The sequence below is a fragment of the Ascaphus truei genome, chromosome 21 (assembly GCF_040206685.1).
Source record: "Ascaphus truei isolate aAscTru1 chromosome 21, aAscTru1.hap1, whole genome shotgun sequence".
NCBI lineage: Eukaryota > Metazoa > Chordata > Amphibia > Anura > Ascaphidae > Ascaphus > Ascaphus truei.
The window spans coordinates 17,617,932-17,635,804 of record NC_134503.1 but is presented as its reverse complement, the minus strand read 5'-3'; the positions used below and the strand labels follow the sequence as shown (position 1 = coordinate 17,635,804).

The 17,873-nt window shown below is 43.6% G+C and overlaps 1 protein-coding gene across 7 annotated transcripts in view; it reads left to right on the top strand.

The window, feature by feature from the left end:
• The window catches only part of WDR31 (WD repeat domain 31), a 35,465-nt gene extending 18,118 nt beyond the window's left edge, over window positions 1-17,347 (top strand). For 4 of the 7 annotated variants that reach the window (XM_075579215.1, XM_075579212.1, XM_075579213.1 and 1 more), the window contains 6 exons: window positions 2,417-2,517; window positions 3,088-3,155; window positions 3,755-3,896; window positions 6,353-6,515; window positions 13,970-14,072; window positions 16,403-17,347. In XM_075579215.1, coding sequence (XP_075435330.1) covers window positions 2,417-2,517; window positions 3,088-3,155; window positions 3,755-3,896; window positions 6,353-6,515; window positions 13,970-14,072; window positions 16,403-16,514 — 689 coding nt within the window. In that variant the 3' untranslated portion in view covers window positions 16,515-17,347. Of the gene's footprint in view, window positions 1-2,416; window positions 2,518-3,087; window positions 3,156-3,754; window positions 3,897-6,352; window positions 6,516-11,055; window positions 11,231-13,969 lie in introns of all 7 variants that reach the window. The other 3 variants (XM_075579216.1, XM_075579218.1, XM_075579217.1) reach the window with 3 other exon arrangements.
• The last annotated feature ends 526 nt before the right edge of the window (window positions 17,348-17,873 follow it).

Genomic DNA, 17,873 nt, shown 5'->3' with positions numbered 1-17,873 from the left:
TCATCCTCTTATATCTCCCCCAGCACCCCTCATCATCATCCTCATATCTCCCCCATCCCCCTTCATCATCATCCTCATATCTCCCCCAGAACCCCTCACTTTCAACCTTTGTGATACGCCCTATCTATCTCTCGTACCTCCATCTCTCCCCCTCACCCACACACATAATACTCCCACTCCACATCAAACACACAATACCCCCCTGCACACCACACACATCCCACCCCCCTGCACCTCACATCCCTCTCCCCCTGCACCTCACATCATTCTCCCCTCTGCACCTCACATCATTCTCCCCCCTGCACCTCCCATCACTCTCCCCCTGCACCTCACATCATTCTCCCCCCTGCACCTCCCATAATTGTCCCCCCTGCACCTCCCATAATTGTCCCCCCCTGCACCTCCCATCACTCTCCCCCCTGCACCTCACATCACCCCCCCCCTGCACCTCACATCACTCTCCCCCCCTGCACCTCACATCAACTCCCCCTGCACCTCACATCAACCCCCCTGTACCTCACATCAACCCCCCTGCACCTCACATCAACCCCCCTGCACCTCACATCAACCCCCCCTGCACCTCACATCAACTCCCCCAGCACCTCACATCAACCCCCCCTGCACCACACATCAAGCCCCCTGCACCTCACATCAACCCCCCTGCACCTCACATCAACCCCCCTGCACCTCACATCAACCCCCCTGCACCTCACATCAACCCCCCTGCACCTCACATCAACCCCCCTGCACCTCACATCAACCCCCCCTGCGCCTCACATCAAGTCCCCCTGCACCTCACATTAACCCCCCTGCACCTCACATCAACTCCCCCAGCACCTCACATCAACCCCCCCTGCACCACACATCAAGCCCCCCAGCACCTCACATTAACCCCCGAGCACCTCACATCAAGCCCCGAGCACCTCACATTAACCCCCCAGCACCTCCCATCAAGCCCCCCAGCACCTCCCATCAAGCCCACCAGCACCTCACATCAACCCCCCCTGCACTTCAAATCGCCCCCCCCCTGCACTTCAACCCCCCCCCCCCTTCCCTACCCTACCTTACCTTGGTTTGCGGTGGAGGAGGCGGCGGCAGAGCAGGCAGGAGTGCACGCACGCTCTAGCAAGCAGCAGGCAGGAAGTGCCTCAATGCTAGAGCACGCTGCTACCCTGCGAGAGGGAGAGCGGGCTCGCGGGGGATGGTGACAGCGGGCTCGCGGGGGGCGCGGGAGAGTGGACTCGGGAGGGAGGGGGAGAGCAGAAAGACGCTGCGGGCCGCACAGTGAGTGCAGGCGGGCCGCGTGTTGTGCAGGCCTGGTGTATACCAATGCTGTGCAACAGGAGTGCTCAACTCCAGTCCTCAAGACCCCCCCAACAGATCAGGTTTTTAGGCTATGTCTGCTTCAGCTGGGCCTCTGATTTAGCCACCTGTGCTACGGCAGGGACTGATTGAGCCACCTGTGCTGAAGGGGGATATCCTGAAAACCTGAGTTGTTGGGGGGAGGAGGGGGCGAGGGGCGGGCTGGAGGACTGGATTGAGTCCCCCTGCTGTACTATGGTTATCAGTATTATATTTCAGGTGACTATTCTTATCATGTGCTGACAATGCTCTCATAGCTTCACCATATGGGATGCAGCATTGCATACTCAAGGCTGTACAATGCCAATACATAGGTTGGTGCTATAGACATGTGTGAGAGAGAAGTCTTTGCCCCTAGAATCCTACAGCTATTCATTGAGTGATGTAGAATAAAAGATGGCGGCATACAAGTAATTATGCCAAATTGCTACGGTTTGCTGCATAGTAGTAGGCTAAACTTCAGTTCTGCCTAATACTATGCAGTAAACCTTAGCAATTTAGCATAATTACTTGTGTGCATCCATCTTTTTTATCTACATGACACAACTATAGGCCTCTATTTGGAACATAGGGGGACTGACGGGTTAGTTTGCACCAAGGTTTTTTCTCTTCTTTTTTTTCCCCTTGAACTCATATTGGCATTGAGAGTGCCTCTGTATACCTTTTATACTGCAGCTATTATTTAAGGCAGGAGACAAGCCACCACCATAAGATTACATGGCGCTTTCCCAGGGTGTTACAGTGTAACTGCTTATAGGGAAGCTAATTGTGGAATTTAAGTTTTTTTTTAAGGGGCCTAATGTTTGGGCACTGAGAGAAGTAGAAGTGTGTGCATCATGTGTAGCAGAGATAGACGGGAGAAAGGATATAGCATTGATGGAAAGTATACTAAAACATTTCTTTGAGAATATGATTTGCCATCTGAAACTCCGGCATATCAACTCTCCCTTATTGCGAGTCAGTCACTCATTTTAAGGATCAGTATTGTAATAGCTGGTTGTTCGTCTCGGCCAAACCTGAATGGTTTCATGGGATAGTATCCATCTGCTTGCAGATTCGGCCCAGTTGCTTACAGGCTCCCGTGACAACACCCTTTGTAAGTGGGACGTAGAATCTGGGACGTGTCTACAGAAAGCAACCATCTCCAGAAACCTGGTAAGATCCGCTGTTCCTTTCTTCCTTTTAGTTAAGATTGGGGATTTAGATCTCTCCAGAAGCAAGTCGGTTAATAAATACATCAAAGAGTCTCCAGTGTTACCAAATGCCTTGGCCACAAAGGCCATTGTTTAGTTCTCGCTACGACAGAACATTGACCCTACACAACATCAGCATGTTAGGTCCTCAAATGATTGTTCCCATTATTTGTTATTACAGGGCACAGTCAGCCAGGTCAGCACCAGGTTATAGTTATTGCTCCCAGGAGGAGGTAGAGTGAGAGGCTGGTGCACAGTGTGTGTGTGACGGTCTTGTCAGTTTGAATGGGCTTCCTTCAAGATAATTGCTTTCTGAAACACTTTGAAGGCAAAGAAGGAAGAGGTGAATTTATATTGCTACGTGGTTCCACTAAGGGACACAATGAGGGTTATTCATTATCTCCGATTAGTGCCGGTCATAGCGCTATCACACGAAAACTCTAATTGAGGTCACTGGAAAATGTCATGCTTTAGTGCCCTGATCGACACTATCGGAGCCTAATAAATTAACCCCCTTGTCTCTGTCCTGCAGGTAACTCACCTGAGTTGGGTTCCTGGTGAGTCCTACACTGTCCAGACCTCAGAAGACAAAATGATACGGTCAGTAAGTTACTTTCTGCATAACAGAATTGAATGTATATTTTGACAGAGCACAACGGAATTGTAAAGGGCGGCTCTTGCAAAGTTCTCTCCTTATGCTCTGTATCCCAACGTATACATGCCCTATTCACAGGATTCTCCTTTGACCGCTGTCATAATTCACCAAGTAGCCTCACAACGGGTGCAAACTGAAAAGTGACTCTTTTTTGTTTTCCTACAAATGTAGCGAGGGTTATTGGTCCCGCGGGTACGTTCTGATATTCTGCAGTATCACTGTCATTGAATCCTATGACACATCTCTGATATTGTGTGTTATCCATAGGTAAAATAAAGCTTGCTACATCTGTAGCCATGCCTACAATCTTTACATCTGCATTAAACACGGGGACTGGAATTTGCTTTGCAAATGTGTGTGCATCAAGTGGATGATGCTTTGTGACGTTGTAATGCATTGCATCCACCTCAATGCAGCCAGGCGTCCTGGAAACCAATTGCATAGCAATATGTCCCGGTCCCCCAAGTGCTGAATTGATCAATGTTTGTGTGACAATAAACAATAAGATTCTCACCACTCAGCAGACGTTTTTGCATTATTTTAGGGTTTGGGACACACGGGAGCTGCAAGTAGCTTACACCTTCCCCATTAAGCAGTACATCCAGATGCACTGTGATGTGAGCACCGATGGAAATTACTGCCTTACCAGCAGCAACGGGTTCGGAGGTCAGGGCTGTGAGGCCACGGTAAGAGAGCACACACTAACATGTATCACCCGCACTCGTTTTTTTTAAAGTGGTGTCCAAGTTTAGCAATTTTGTTGACCAATATAAGCCAGCGTAGCCAAGCTTGTCATGTTTGGTCTGTATCTGCTCTGTAATGATGTTCTGGGTAGATTAGGATGTCAGGATTATTTTATCTGGGGCGCTTTGGGTATCCTTCACAGGCCATCATTGTGCAAATCATTATTATATTGAATGGCAGTTTTATGATGTCAAATATAACTTCTTGAACAAAAGAACAAAAATAGGAGCGCATGAAATGAAACCAAGAAAAGCCGAAATTAATACATATATTTTATATCATAAATGGATAATTCATCATAAAAACACACATATATACCAGGAACATACAAATCAAAGCTGTCTGAAATGACACTAATAAATAATACAATAGAGCCCAAGTCTCGTGGAGTATAAGGGTGCAGACACCCAAAATCACACAATTCCTAGTTGTAACAAGAAGGGAGAAGGTGCTGGGAATGCTGGATGGAAAAAAACAGACCTTAGGCGCTCTAATGCTCCCGTGTAGACTCCTCGTAGTGTGGCTGGGCTCAGGCAGCAACACAAACAGTCCGGCGTCACGTAATGACGTCACCAACGCGTTTCGTGTCAAATGACACTTCATCAGGGGGTGGTCATAAACTCTCATAGAGGCATTTAAATACCTCAAATGGTTGTTACATCCACCAATGAGAAACCTTGTCTGATTACAGCAATTCAACCCTCCAATCAGGAACAATTTTACATACATAGTATACACTCAATACAAATGACAAATTACAAAAATGAAACCAATCACCTGACATAAAAACATATATATAATAATAATAAAATGTGATAATTGCTTAATAATTTAATACATAACCTAGCTAGAAATGTTATAGATTAAATATAATTATTCACTAAAACATCGCAGCTTGCTAAGAATACAATTGGGTCAGAGCGCGGCTCACAGGACCCAATGATTCAATCCCTTTATCTTATCCATATTACTTAAAATTATTATAATATAAAAGACATGAGATTGATATTGATAAATATAGTAAATAAACAAGTGAACCATCGCAGCTTGTCAATTTTATTTAATAGATATTTATACATATATATTATATACACTGTACCGTGTATGAGATTCACTGGATGTGCACTGAGCTCTGTCTGTGTTTTATGTTCTGTCTCTTGTTTTAAATATATATTGCCATGCTCAGTAGCACTCCTCTGTGACACTCATATGCTTATATACAGGCATACCCCGCATTAACGTACGCAATGGGACCGGAGCATGTATGTAAAGCGAAAATGTACTTAAAGTGAAGCACTACCTTTTTCCCACTTATCGATGCATGTACTGTACTGCAATCGTCATATAAGTGCATAACTGATGTAAATAACGCATTTGTAAGAGGCTCTATAGTCTCCCCGCTTGCGCACAGCTTCGGTACAGGTAGGGTGCCGGTATTGCTGTTCAGGACGTGCTGACTGGCGCATGCGTGAGCTGCCGTTTGCCTATTGAGCGAGATGTACTTACTCGCGAGTGTACTTAAAGTGAGTGTACTTAAACCGGGGTATGCCTGTATATATGTTGTGGTTATTTTGGGGGTTCAATAGGAGCTTGTTAGGTGTCCAGTATGCTTTGCAATTCTTGTTCAGCTAGTCTTAGCTGATTGGAGGGTGGCAACCTCCTACCTAATTGAAGCTTACCCCCTCCCACATTTAAATGGTTAAAAGCTCACTCCATAGCATCTCCCACTCTCAGGGGAACTTGCTTGCTTGCAGTATGATTGTGACAAATCTAATACAGAGTGCTTTTCCTGGTAATGTACAGGTTAATAAAAGCTTCAATCAGACTTAGAACTTTGCAACTAATATCGACAGATTTACTATAAATCATTCTTCCTGGTATTGCACAGGTTATTAAGAATTTATATTAGTGTTAGGGACCCTTGAGATGCGGTCTGCTGTGCAGTGACTCAGGGACTTACAACAATTTGGCCAAAATGTTAAACTAAAAGACCATTTTATTTAATAGATATTTATACTTATATATTTAGGCACTGTACCGTGTATGAGATTCACTGGATGTGCACTGAGCTCTGTCTGTGTTTTATGTTCTGTCTCTGGTTTTAAATATATATTGCCATGCTCAGTAGCACTCCTCTGTGACACTCATATGCTTATATATATGTTGTGGTTATTTTGGGGGTTCAATAGGAGCTTGTTAGGTGTCCAGTATGTTGTGAGTAATATAGCAAAGCAAAAATAATCTAATATGAAAACGTACTGTAGCAGCATGTAACAGAGCAATTGTTATACAATGAGATAGGGCTAGAAATCTGTTTCCTGTGTGCATTGTTGCTGGGATCACACAATAGGGGAAGAGGATTACTTTAATGATTCTAACTATGCCTTTTCCTTCCTAGCTCTGGGACCTCAGGCAAACAAAAGACAAAGTTTGTGAATACAAGGGTCACCTCCAAACTACAGCTTCGTGTATCTTTCTGCCCAAGAGCATGTGTGCCACACCTTTAGTAGCAACCTCATCGCATGACTGCACCGTGAAGGTTTGGCAGCAGGACACTGGAGGTACCTACTCAAGTCTGTGAATGAGTATGTGTTCTGTGTGCCACTGAAGAGAAGAATGTTGGATAGGGCACTGTAGGAGATAAGCGCAGAGGGTAAAACACCTGAGACGTTTTAGGAGAATTAAACGTAGGCCTTATTAGCCAGCAGCTTTAAACAAAAACTAAATGAGAGCAGAAAATAATAACGAGGCCTAATACCATGTAGGGGACTGACTAACACTTCAGCAGTCCCTATCTGAAGACTGGAAGGCTCTAAGCAACCTTTGACACAGTCCAGAGAGGTACCTGTAGGCAGGGTGCTCTCCACGTCAGTTCAGGGTATGTGTTGGTGTCTGTGGGGTGCTTCCTCTGGAACTTCCTCTGGTGTTCCTTGGAACAGAGAGTCTCTCTTTCCCTGGGATCTCTCTAGCAGCACAATCTCTCTCTTCTCTCTCTTCTCTCTCTCATCAATTAACTTCTGCTGAAATTAACAAGCTCCTTACTGGACTCATCAGCTAAAGACAGGCTTTATTATGCCTTTCAGAGAGGGGAAAGGTCCTTTTACAGGGCCAGCATAATGTATGTGTGTGAGACCAGGGGAGAAGCTTTGTTTATTAAGTGGTAACAAAACTGGGCAGATCAGTTTTTGGAATCAGAAACCCAAAACTAATCATTTCCAGCCTACCTATCTTGTAATTAGAACCCAAAATGTGAGCTAAGCTTGACCTAATTTCATGGCGGAAGTCTAGATTTACCAGGTAGAGTAGTCACTGCTTTATTCCCTGCCTATAACACCTTCCCTTTTCCTTATTCACTTGCTTACTGCAGTTCTGTCTTTCCCCTCACGCTCCCTCATTCTCTGACTCTTTTATTAGAAGTTCTCTACTCCATGATATGGTTTTATATGGAAAGGATATTCCAGTTCGTCCATAATGTTTCCCAAATGTGCCCATCTCTAGGGATACATCCAGATTTTTTTATTTTCAGCTCAGATCCTGGTCTTGCATCCCTCTTTGGGCATTGGCATTCCAAGATAACTATGTTTAAGGGACAGTGTTCACCTGTCTAATCTTAAATATTTGAGATAGGCATGAAAATGATTGAGGATAAGGTGAAGGCAGACGTATTAAACAAATTATTTGCCTCTGTGTATATGGAGGAGCCAATTTCAAAAATGCACACAACCGCAAAATTAACTAACATTTGGTTAACACGGGAAGAAGGGCAAAGGCGGCTTGATAAAATTACGGTTAATAAAACTCCTGGCCCTGATGGCATGCACCCAAGTGGTCTTAAGGAGCCAAGGTCATTCATAACCCAACCATTATATTACTCCATTTCCACAGGCTTCATCCACAAGACTGGCGTAAAATGAATGTGGTGCATATATTTAAAAAGAGCTAGATCACAACCAGGGGATTACAGACCTGTAAGCCTGACATCAATGGTAGATACATACATACTTTTCATCCTAAAGACAGTAATAACGACACCATTGAGATTATGTGCATGAGACAATCCCTTGAGATTGAAGAGCATGAGATTTCATCAACCAGGGTTCTTTACAGTAAGGGTATTTCAAACGTAGAATTTACTACGGATGGAGAATAATGTTACATAACTTTAAGGTTGACATATGTTTCAGAACAGAACGGCATACAGAGATAAACCAAATAAGTTAAACATAGAAAGGCATCCGATTGGCATTACTAGAGTTGGGAAGCAATTTATTTTTTTCTCCTTATGAGACATAATTGAGTAACGTTTCACGGGGTTTTTTGTTTGCCTTCCTCTGGATCAAATCAATTTTAATACAAATGTAGGATGAGTATTTTAGTCAATTTATCACAGGTTCAACTCGATGGACATATCTTTTTTTTTTTTCAACCCCACAAAGAAAAACTACAGAAGCGGTAATTCAAAATCTCAGAATTAAGATCACCCTACCCAGCTGATGATTTTCAATATCAATAAAGTATAAATCTGTCATAAGTAATCAGTCAGAAATAATAATACAATTGTATAATCCCCATAAATAAATGTGTAAATTAATTTCAAATCTAGCTTGAATCTAAAAAGCGACCATGGATTAAATCAGTCCTGTGTGATGAGCGCTAGACCGCAATCATATAATTATCCCGGAGGCTCATAAAAATAAAATAAAAAATTATAGCCATCATTAATACATTTTAGTTAATGTTTCCGTGTGTGCTTTAATCATGGATCCGCCTGGTTTCCCCCCCCCCCCCCCCCCCCTCCAATCACATCTATTATGTAATTATGTAAAAATATAATTTCTGGTAGTAAAGTTGATGTATATATTTATTGATTTTTGCTTGTTGAAATAAACGTGGTATGCTCTTGATGTATGAACTTTCACGTCAACATAACTATCATATTGACCTTTTTTTTCACATTACATTAGCTCAAGGGTGCCGCAAAGTCTCTTGAAATGCGCCCCCCCTGTTTCCACTCCCCTCTGACTCACGCCCCTCCCTGCACGACCCGGCGTCATATGACGTCACGGGGTCATGTGACGTCACGTTGCCATAGCATCGTGGCGTCACGTCACCCCGTGATGTATTGGGTTGCCATGGAGACGCATCGCTGGAAGGGAAGGGAAGTAAAAGTTACAGAGGCCTCATGCGATCCCCAGCATTTATTTTACATGCTTTCGGGGAAGCGCGGGGCCTCTGTAACAGCCGCGCCCCCCACTTTGCGCACCCCTGCATTAGCTCTGTGTGTGCTCTTATGTCTACATACACAATTTTCTATGCATATTTAGACCAACAGTTTTTAACCTTACAATAGATATGTTCAAAAAGAGATTGGACATCTTTTTAGAAATGAAAGGTATACAGGGATATACTGAAGCTAATAAGTAAACATGGGATAGATGTTGATCCAGGGAGTAATCTGATTGTGAATATTTGGAGTCAGGAAGGAATTTATTTACCCCCTTATGAGATACCATTAGATGATGTGTTTCTGGGTTTGTGTTTGCCTTCCTCTGGATCAATATACTGTAAGTAGGGATGTAGGATAAAGTGTCTGTCGTCTAAATTTAGCATAGGTTGAACTGATGGACGTATGTCTTTTTTCAACCTCATCTACTGTGTAACTATGTACCCTTTAATAGTTTAAAGCAGCAATCCCCCTACTTGTTGTTTTTTTTGGAACCCACATTTATTTCACAGGATGGGATCTACGGCGTTTTTTCTGGGCCCGGGGACCCCCTCGGTTCCCAAGTTACTGATTTAAGTTTCAGGGTTTAAATCTCCCTCTTGGATAACAAAATGGCTTCCAAATCTCAGGCCAATAGGAAGCTGCAGCATCATCGGTTGTGGCTTCCTATTGGCCGGCCATTGAAATTCCTTTTAAAAGCCAGGAAGGTAATACTGGTAACTTCTCTTGTTAGTATCTTAGAAACCTAGATACTGAAAAATAGTGCGATTTCTCTCTGGAGGACCCTCAGGTTCCAATATTGTAACAAAAAAATAAAGGGAGGGGATGGGGGGTTGCTTCTTTAAAAAAAAAAATGGTTAAAGACATTAACAACTTCTTTACAAATTGTTTTCCTTGTAACATTCTCACGACACATCCTGTTTTGACAATTCTATTTTGCTATTCTTCTTCGACCCATACTCCCAAAAGTCTTAATTTATTTGTAAAAATTGGTAATTACATAGTTGGCTAGGGCTGGGGGGCACGCCCCCACGGGAGGCGCGGCGGTTACAGAGGCCCCGCGCTCTTCCCCAAGACATTTCAGTTAAATGCCGGGGGACTGCGCGAGGCCTCTGTAACTCAGTTAACGTGATTCAGCCGGCTACGGGCAACCCAGCACCAAATGACGCCACAGGGTCACATGACATGGCGTCAGATGTCCCCGCTGCGCCATTTGACGCCGGCACACAGGTAAGGGGGGCGTAAGCACTGGGGAATAGCAGGCCGTGGGGCGGAGCACCAGAAGTTTGCGCACCCCTGGGCTAGGGAATAGATAGCGAGGGAGAACAGGGATCCTTTTTATTGGTGCACACGCTAAAACGTAAGGAAGGTGCCATATAGACCAACAACATCAAATCAGACGAAAACCATATTAGTGGTCTATAAAGGCAGATAATAAGTGTTTCTAGAGCTAAAACCTAACGAGTAGCAACATTTAGCTAATAAGGGCCAGTACCTAATTGTGAGACCTGATTTCATATATATATATAGCCACCTTCCTTACTTTTTAGAGTGGGCTCCGACAAAGAGGATCCCTGTCTCTACCTATTCCCTAGCTAATTGCATTTTGATCCTCAGGTGGAACCTCAATTCAATTCTAGAAAGTTTTACAGTACATTCATAGTTAGAGTGAAGCATCCCTCTTCCCCCTTCCCTGTTCAGCTACTAATTACATAGTTGTGAAGAACTGAATTGGATTGGCCATTAACTGTGGTAAAAACATGAATCATATAAGTTATGATTGGGCAAAAATGTGGGTTTAAACATATACTGTATATGGTAACACCACCTTGTAAACAGTGCAGAAAAATAATCGCTTTGTCTCCTTGATTTCCCAGCATGCCTCAGCAATCTCTTTTTGGATGGGTCAGGGCCTCTGTCTTCCTTAGCAGCCTGCGACAACTCTTCCGTTCTCTGTGCCAGCTTCAACTCTGGAATCTACTCGCTCCGGATGGAGGGTTCCAGAGGGCCTGAGCTGCAGCTGAGGGCAAAGTTCTGAGGACGGTGTGACAGGTAGCAACTGTTTCTCTGCAACTTGAGAGTCCTACAGTGTAAATGGTGGTGATCTATACAAAATCCTATGATTAAGGATGGAACAACATGCTGGAATTAGTGGAGAACTTACTGCAGCCGCAGCCAAATGTCCCATTTCGTTGGGGCATGTGTCAAAAACCTATACAGTGGCCACAGCTAAGCGTGTGTATCATTGCAACTGATGCAAATCCTGATGCAGAAGTGGTTAATGGATAAATAACAGCTTAACCTAGAAACATCTGCATGGTCTAGAACAGCGGTGCGCAAACTGGGGAGCGCCAGATTTTCTGGGGGTGTAGGGGGGCGGCAGTTACAGAGGTCCCTCGCTCTCCCCCAGGCATTTAAATTAAATGCTGGGGGACCACGCAAGGCCTCAATAATACACTTCCCGCGACGCGCCGTCCTGGTACCCCGACGTCACGGGATGTCACGTTACCATGGCAACATGACGTCACATGACCCCGCGCATCATTTGACGCCGGGGGGGAGGTCTCGAGGCGCCTAGGAGAGCAGGCAAGGGTGCGCACAGGGAAAAGTTTGCACACCCCTGGTCTAGAAGACAGATGTTGACAAGTGCAGCTAAGAGGAGCAGTACAAGAAGAAACTGATTGTAAATGTATCAGCCTTATTGTAAATGTATCAAGGATGAAGCTCTTTACTGCTGGGATGCGACAGTAAGTGATTTGAACATAAAATGTAGATCATGGAGGTATTCTAGCTGATCTACATGGAAAACCTCCCAGCTGCCTTTGCTCACTCTGTTACAAATGATAATTAAATGTGTATTGGGTTAGCAGTTTTCTCTCATGGGACTTTGGCCATAGGTATAGTTTGCTGCTGCTGAACGGCATTATTCCCAGAATCCAGCAGCGTTTGTTATTTACTTAACGTACTTAACTTGTGTGGTTAAAATCAGAGGCGGCTAGATCACTCTCATTGGCTTGTTACTGTACGGTATCATGGTGCTAGGGTTTAGCTGCCGCAGCCTAGAACTATAAGATGTGTTGGGATACCAAACGCAAAATCAAATTCCAAGTATCATTGCAAAGAGACTGTTGTGGCTACAGTACTTGACGTCTGAAACCAGCTGAGAATTATAACCCTGCACCTATTTTCTCTTAAGGAAAAAGACACCTTGAAGAAGACAACTATATTAATGAATTAGTCCGTATCAAGTTCAACTGATCTCTTCTAAATTATGGAAGTTCCCTCCCTCTCCAGCAGAGGATATTTCTCATATACGTTGCACACTGTGTAATCCATTTATGGCTGGCGAGACCTGAAGCACAAGCTATGGAAGCAACTTAACTAGCATGTAATGAGCGTATCATGTAACCACTACCTCCGGTACTCAGAATCAAAAACTCCAGTGTAAATTCAATGACATAGTTACATAGTAGATGAGGTTGAAAAAAAGACATGTGTCCATCAAGTTCAACCTATGCTAGATTTAGACGACAGATACTTTATCCTATATTTGTACGTGCAGTATATTGATCCAGAGGAAGGCAAACACAAAACCCCCATGATATCTCATAAGGGGGGAAATGAACTCCAAACTTGTAACAATGTAAATCCATTCCGAAAAAGCCCTCACTGGGCTGTAGCTTCTTCCCAGAAGTTCATATAGACCAGGAGTGGCCAACTCCAGTCCTCAAGGGCCACCAAGAGGTCAGGGTTTCAGGATATCCATGCTTTAGCCCAGGTGGCTCAATCAGTGGCTCAGTCAAAATGACTGCACCACCTGTGCTGAAGCAGAATATCCTGAAACCCTGACCTCTTGGTGGCCCTTGAGGACTGGAGTTGGCCACTCCTGATATAGATCAACCTTTGTTTCTTCCATTGCAGACTATGGCCAAGATACACAAAAGGGTGCTCATCTGAGTAAAGGCGTGCTATAGCTTAGCACCCTTTTGTGGATCTGGGCCTCCGTTTTTAAACATGCCTAGTTTACAAGATGTCCATCTAGTGTACAGTATGCGCAGAATACATTACTGCACTTTAGGCCTACTAATGACATCGAATAGATCACTTACTATTTGAGTAGTTTGAAAAGTTGGTGTGTTTGTGATCAGAGTGATTTCCCCCCCACCCCCCACCAAAAAAAAGGATATGTGAAGTCATAATCAGATAACATGGACAAAAATCTAATTATCAAAGCTAAAATTAACGTCTTCATTGCCTCAAGCAAAGGGTAAGCAATACTAAAAACACAATTTCACTTTTATAAGTGATTGCAATAAATACAAATTCCACTTGGTAGCACATTCACATCTCAAACAGGTCAGCAAAATTGCCTTTCCCCATTATCTCTTTGCAAACAGTGCTTCCACTGCAGCCAGGGATTCTGGGTAATGACATGCAAATGAGCACACAGTCATGCATGTCATTACCCAGAATCCCTGGCGGCAGTGGAAGCACTGTATGCTAAGAGATAATGGGGGAAAGGCAGGGGTGCTGACCCTTCTGAGACGTGAATGTGCTACCAAGTGATATTTTTATTTACACAGTGGAGGGTTTTTGTCACTTTTTCATCCACTTTAATTTATATAATGTATAGATTGCCAATGCTTCCATTTCTTCTAGTGCACTGCAACACACTAACCAGCAGAGGGCCTCTTACGCAAAACCAGTGTTGAGGAATATATTGTGTATAAGAAATACCAATACTGGGTAAGTCCACATGGTCCCTGATGCTCACTATCTTGTCTTCAACAGTAGCCAACACTGAAAGGTTTTTGAGAAGAGTGCCGACCAGGACATCTCCGGGCAAACACGTCTTCTCTCAACCGCTCCCTGCATACGACATTTGGAAGTGTATGTAAGGTCCTTGATCCTGTTATTGCTGCTTTTTAGAAATGTTATTTGTCTTTGTAGCACTTCCAAATACTTGGTGTACTTTTATCATGCCCCACCAGCCTCAGATCATACTTGAAGCAATTACTGTAAATCTGCAAATGTAGAGAAAATGCATTTTTATGATTCTCAGATTGATGTTCTTATACGTAAAAAATAATGTGAACAAGTTGTTGTGTTTTTTAGATTTTTGTACGGATGCAATTATGTGATCGGCAGAAACCCATGTGCAACGTCCATTTTTGAAAATATAAATCCTTGCAAAAATGTTGCTACATTTCAAAACAAAATAACTTTAAATTGATTTTAGTAACATTTTGTAATGAAGCCATCTATTTGTTACATGCCTTGCATGATGGAACACTCGCCCTATTGTCAGATGTCATAGTTAAGATGCAGACGCGGATTCTGGGTAGTGAGTGGCATGCAAACGTCAGCCCAGTGTGCATGTCCCTTCTAGCTTTCAACCCATGTATACATTATTTCTCTAGTGTTTGAGCCTGCTGCATTAGGCTGAGTCCAGGGTCCGCGCTGAGCCGCGCTCTCGCTTACCAGTGAGCCCCTGCAGCCGCAATGAGAGCGGCTTTAGCAGGGGCTCGCGCATGCTTCCGCAAGCGTGCGGAAGCGTAGGTCTTAGAATTTTTTTAGTTTCAAGCGCTCACGGGAGCGCAGGGCCGGTCACGTGAGCGGTTCGCCCAATGAGGGCGAATCAGCTTTGTGACGTCACTGGCCCGCCCGCCGACACGCCCCCGTACGGCGCGCTAACCAAGGCCAGGGAAAGCACCCACTTTCCCTCAGCCTCAGCGCGCCTCCGCACGGCTGCTGTAACCCTGGACGCAGCCTTAGGCTGTGCTTGTAATACTGGCTACAGGAATGGCGACGCAACCCGTGACATCACACGTCGCTATAGCGAAAGTTGCACTCTGGTGTGCGATGTTGCTGAAGGCTAGGGGCTATGTGATTGGCTGCTGCCAGTCACGTGGTGTGGCTGTCTCCAAGTCTCAATCTTTTGACTACAGAGATTTTGGTCTCTGTGACGTCACACGTCGCCCCCACTATGAGCGCTCGCTACGGACTACATTTAGTTGCTTTTCGGCTGCACGCCGTTGCCGTCGCTGTAGCCAGTACTGTAAGCGCAGCCTTACACAGCTTGAGACAATGAAGAACAGAATCAATAGACCTACTCAGAGACAGATGATTTACTGTATCCAGTATGATTCTACATTGTAAATCTGGAAGTGTTTGGAAACCAGACACAATCAAGTTATGGTGGGTAAGACAAATGACACTCCCACTGCCTGCTAATTTGCATGCCACTACCCAGACTATGCCAATACTTTGCAGCTTATCCCACCGTATGATGTAACACTGGAGTGAGTGAAGCAGGTTTGGGGTCAGGTGGAAGATTTGCAGAAACACAAATGGGTTTTCGGTCCTTGCTCTACTTTGTACTACTGTTAAGGGTTTTTGTCACCTTTTTACCCATCATAATTAAATTGTGTCTGATGTGCATGACATGGGGGATTTTCCATTATTTCCACCGATATCCTGTCTTTGCCAATTAGTCATTGTGTGTCTCCGAACTGTCACAGGCAGTGCAGAGCCTGGCACTTCAACAACTGTATTTAATGTATGTATGTCTTTATTTATATAGCACCATTCATGTACATAGAGCTAGTAGTAAATGATATAAATAACAGGCCATGAGAATAAGTGCTTCAGACATAAAGGTAACATTAAGGAAGAGAGGAGTCCCTGCTCCGAGGAGCTTACAATCTAATTATTAATGGCTGCACTAATACTGGGTATAGTTGGTTGCCCACAAAGAACATAGCTGATGTGAACTACTATTCAGAGGTCAGAGTCAAATATACACAGAGAAATATATTTAATGTGTCTAATACTGTTAGATTTTTCACTACACAAAGTGCACGTTAAAGTGATTACGGAAATAATTTTTCAAGCACTCCAATTTCATCAGGGTGCGAATAATTTGGTTATAGAAATTATGTTTAAGTATGTTTGTTGTTCTGCTTTTAATTAAATGACCGTGACAGTTTGTGAACAATTCGTACTGATTTGCTTATATCTAACCACTTCGGTGCTTCCTCTAACAAGAGAGAATTCAGTAGAAATAGCTGTGTGAGTCCAGTTGTGATCAATCAATATCCATTGTTAGTCCAAATAAAAAAGGTATCACCTAAATACTGAAGTACTAAAAATAAAGAAGATTTTAGTCAATTAACTATCCCCTTTTTTTATTTTCCTTTTTACATGAATCTACTGGTACATCAGAAAGCCACCTAATACCAAGAAAGCTGATTTTTACGTCGTCGCGTCCTGCATGATTTTATGGAGCAGCACAGAAGGGTTTAAAATACATTTTAGCAGGGGGTACCCTAATTAAAATTGGACGGCTAAGGGTCCGGCTGCAAATAAACGGTGATATTGTGCCCTGTTTTAAGGCCCAGATCTACCAAAGCCAGAGAGCCTCCTTATGACCCATTCACGTCAATGAGATTTGAAGTGCACTAAAGCTTAGCACTGTTTACTAAATCTGGGCCTAAACAGCAGAAGAGCCCATCACCTTGCAAATAAGCCCCTGAAGTAGCAAACATATTAAAGCAGCAACCCATGCCACTTTACATGACCATTGTGACAGTATTACACCAGTAAGTAGCCCTGTTCCTGGCCATCTGACCAATGGGACCGTTTCAGAGTCAGGTCTCCACAATTCCGTGCCACAGGTCACACGCTGCAGGGATTTCTCCTCTCTTACTGGAAAGGCCCAGGAAGCCTTGTGTCAGCTGGGCCAATAGAAACGGATTCTGCATTGTAACTGGCTATTTTGAAATGTGAGTGGGGTGTCATTATATGCAAGATCATGGTATGTATAACATCACAGTGAGTTAGAGAGTGTTATGTGTCTGAGCCGAGCATGATATATACCTGTTATAAAGAAGAAAGCATTACAAAATGGGATTGATCACTGTTCTCTAGTTTGTAATAACATCCTATGGCATTTATTTATGTATGTTCTTCATGTTTACCTTTTAGCTAAACACCATTTTCTCCCTACCGTGGCATTCACAAGAAATTGTCGAGCTGTACAGTGTGGCCCTATTAAAGCTCTTTTTTTTTATAGTGTATTTCCTGATTTTTGTGTTTTTATAGATGTAATATATTTCTTTGTATGTTATGCTACACTAATCTAATAAAGCAAATGACATTTTTACCATTTTTTCTATTGTTTCTTCGGTTTTCTTTGAAGGGTATGATGCAGACCCTTCCTGCGGTGAGTAATAGAAAACTTTACTGTACCTACTTATAGGTTAATAAAGGCTGTTGGACACTGGAGTGTCTCCCATACAGGAATCTGTAATGCTGTTAGTAGGACATTCTGTTATTGTATAAGGGAATATAGGACAGTTCGTCGCTGCCGGACAGTTGGCCACCACAGATGGCGTTTGTAAATGTTCTAATGGCAGTGGAAGGGTTAATCATTTGCAACCCCACATAGCCGTACCGAAAACAAAAAAGAAGGCAATAGTCAAATTGGCTTCCGCATACAAATGTAACCTTGCTAATAGCAATTTTCTTTGTGAGGAGGGAGAATTGATGACATATTGAATTTATATGGTGACGGTTTAGTCAATCCAACGTTTTGTTTACCTTTATCCCACCCTATTCTTATAAGAGAGCCAATAAATGTGGAAGGGGAGATTGAGGGGGTGTCTGCCTGTAGAAACTCTTGTTGAACACAAAG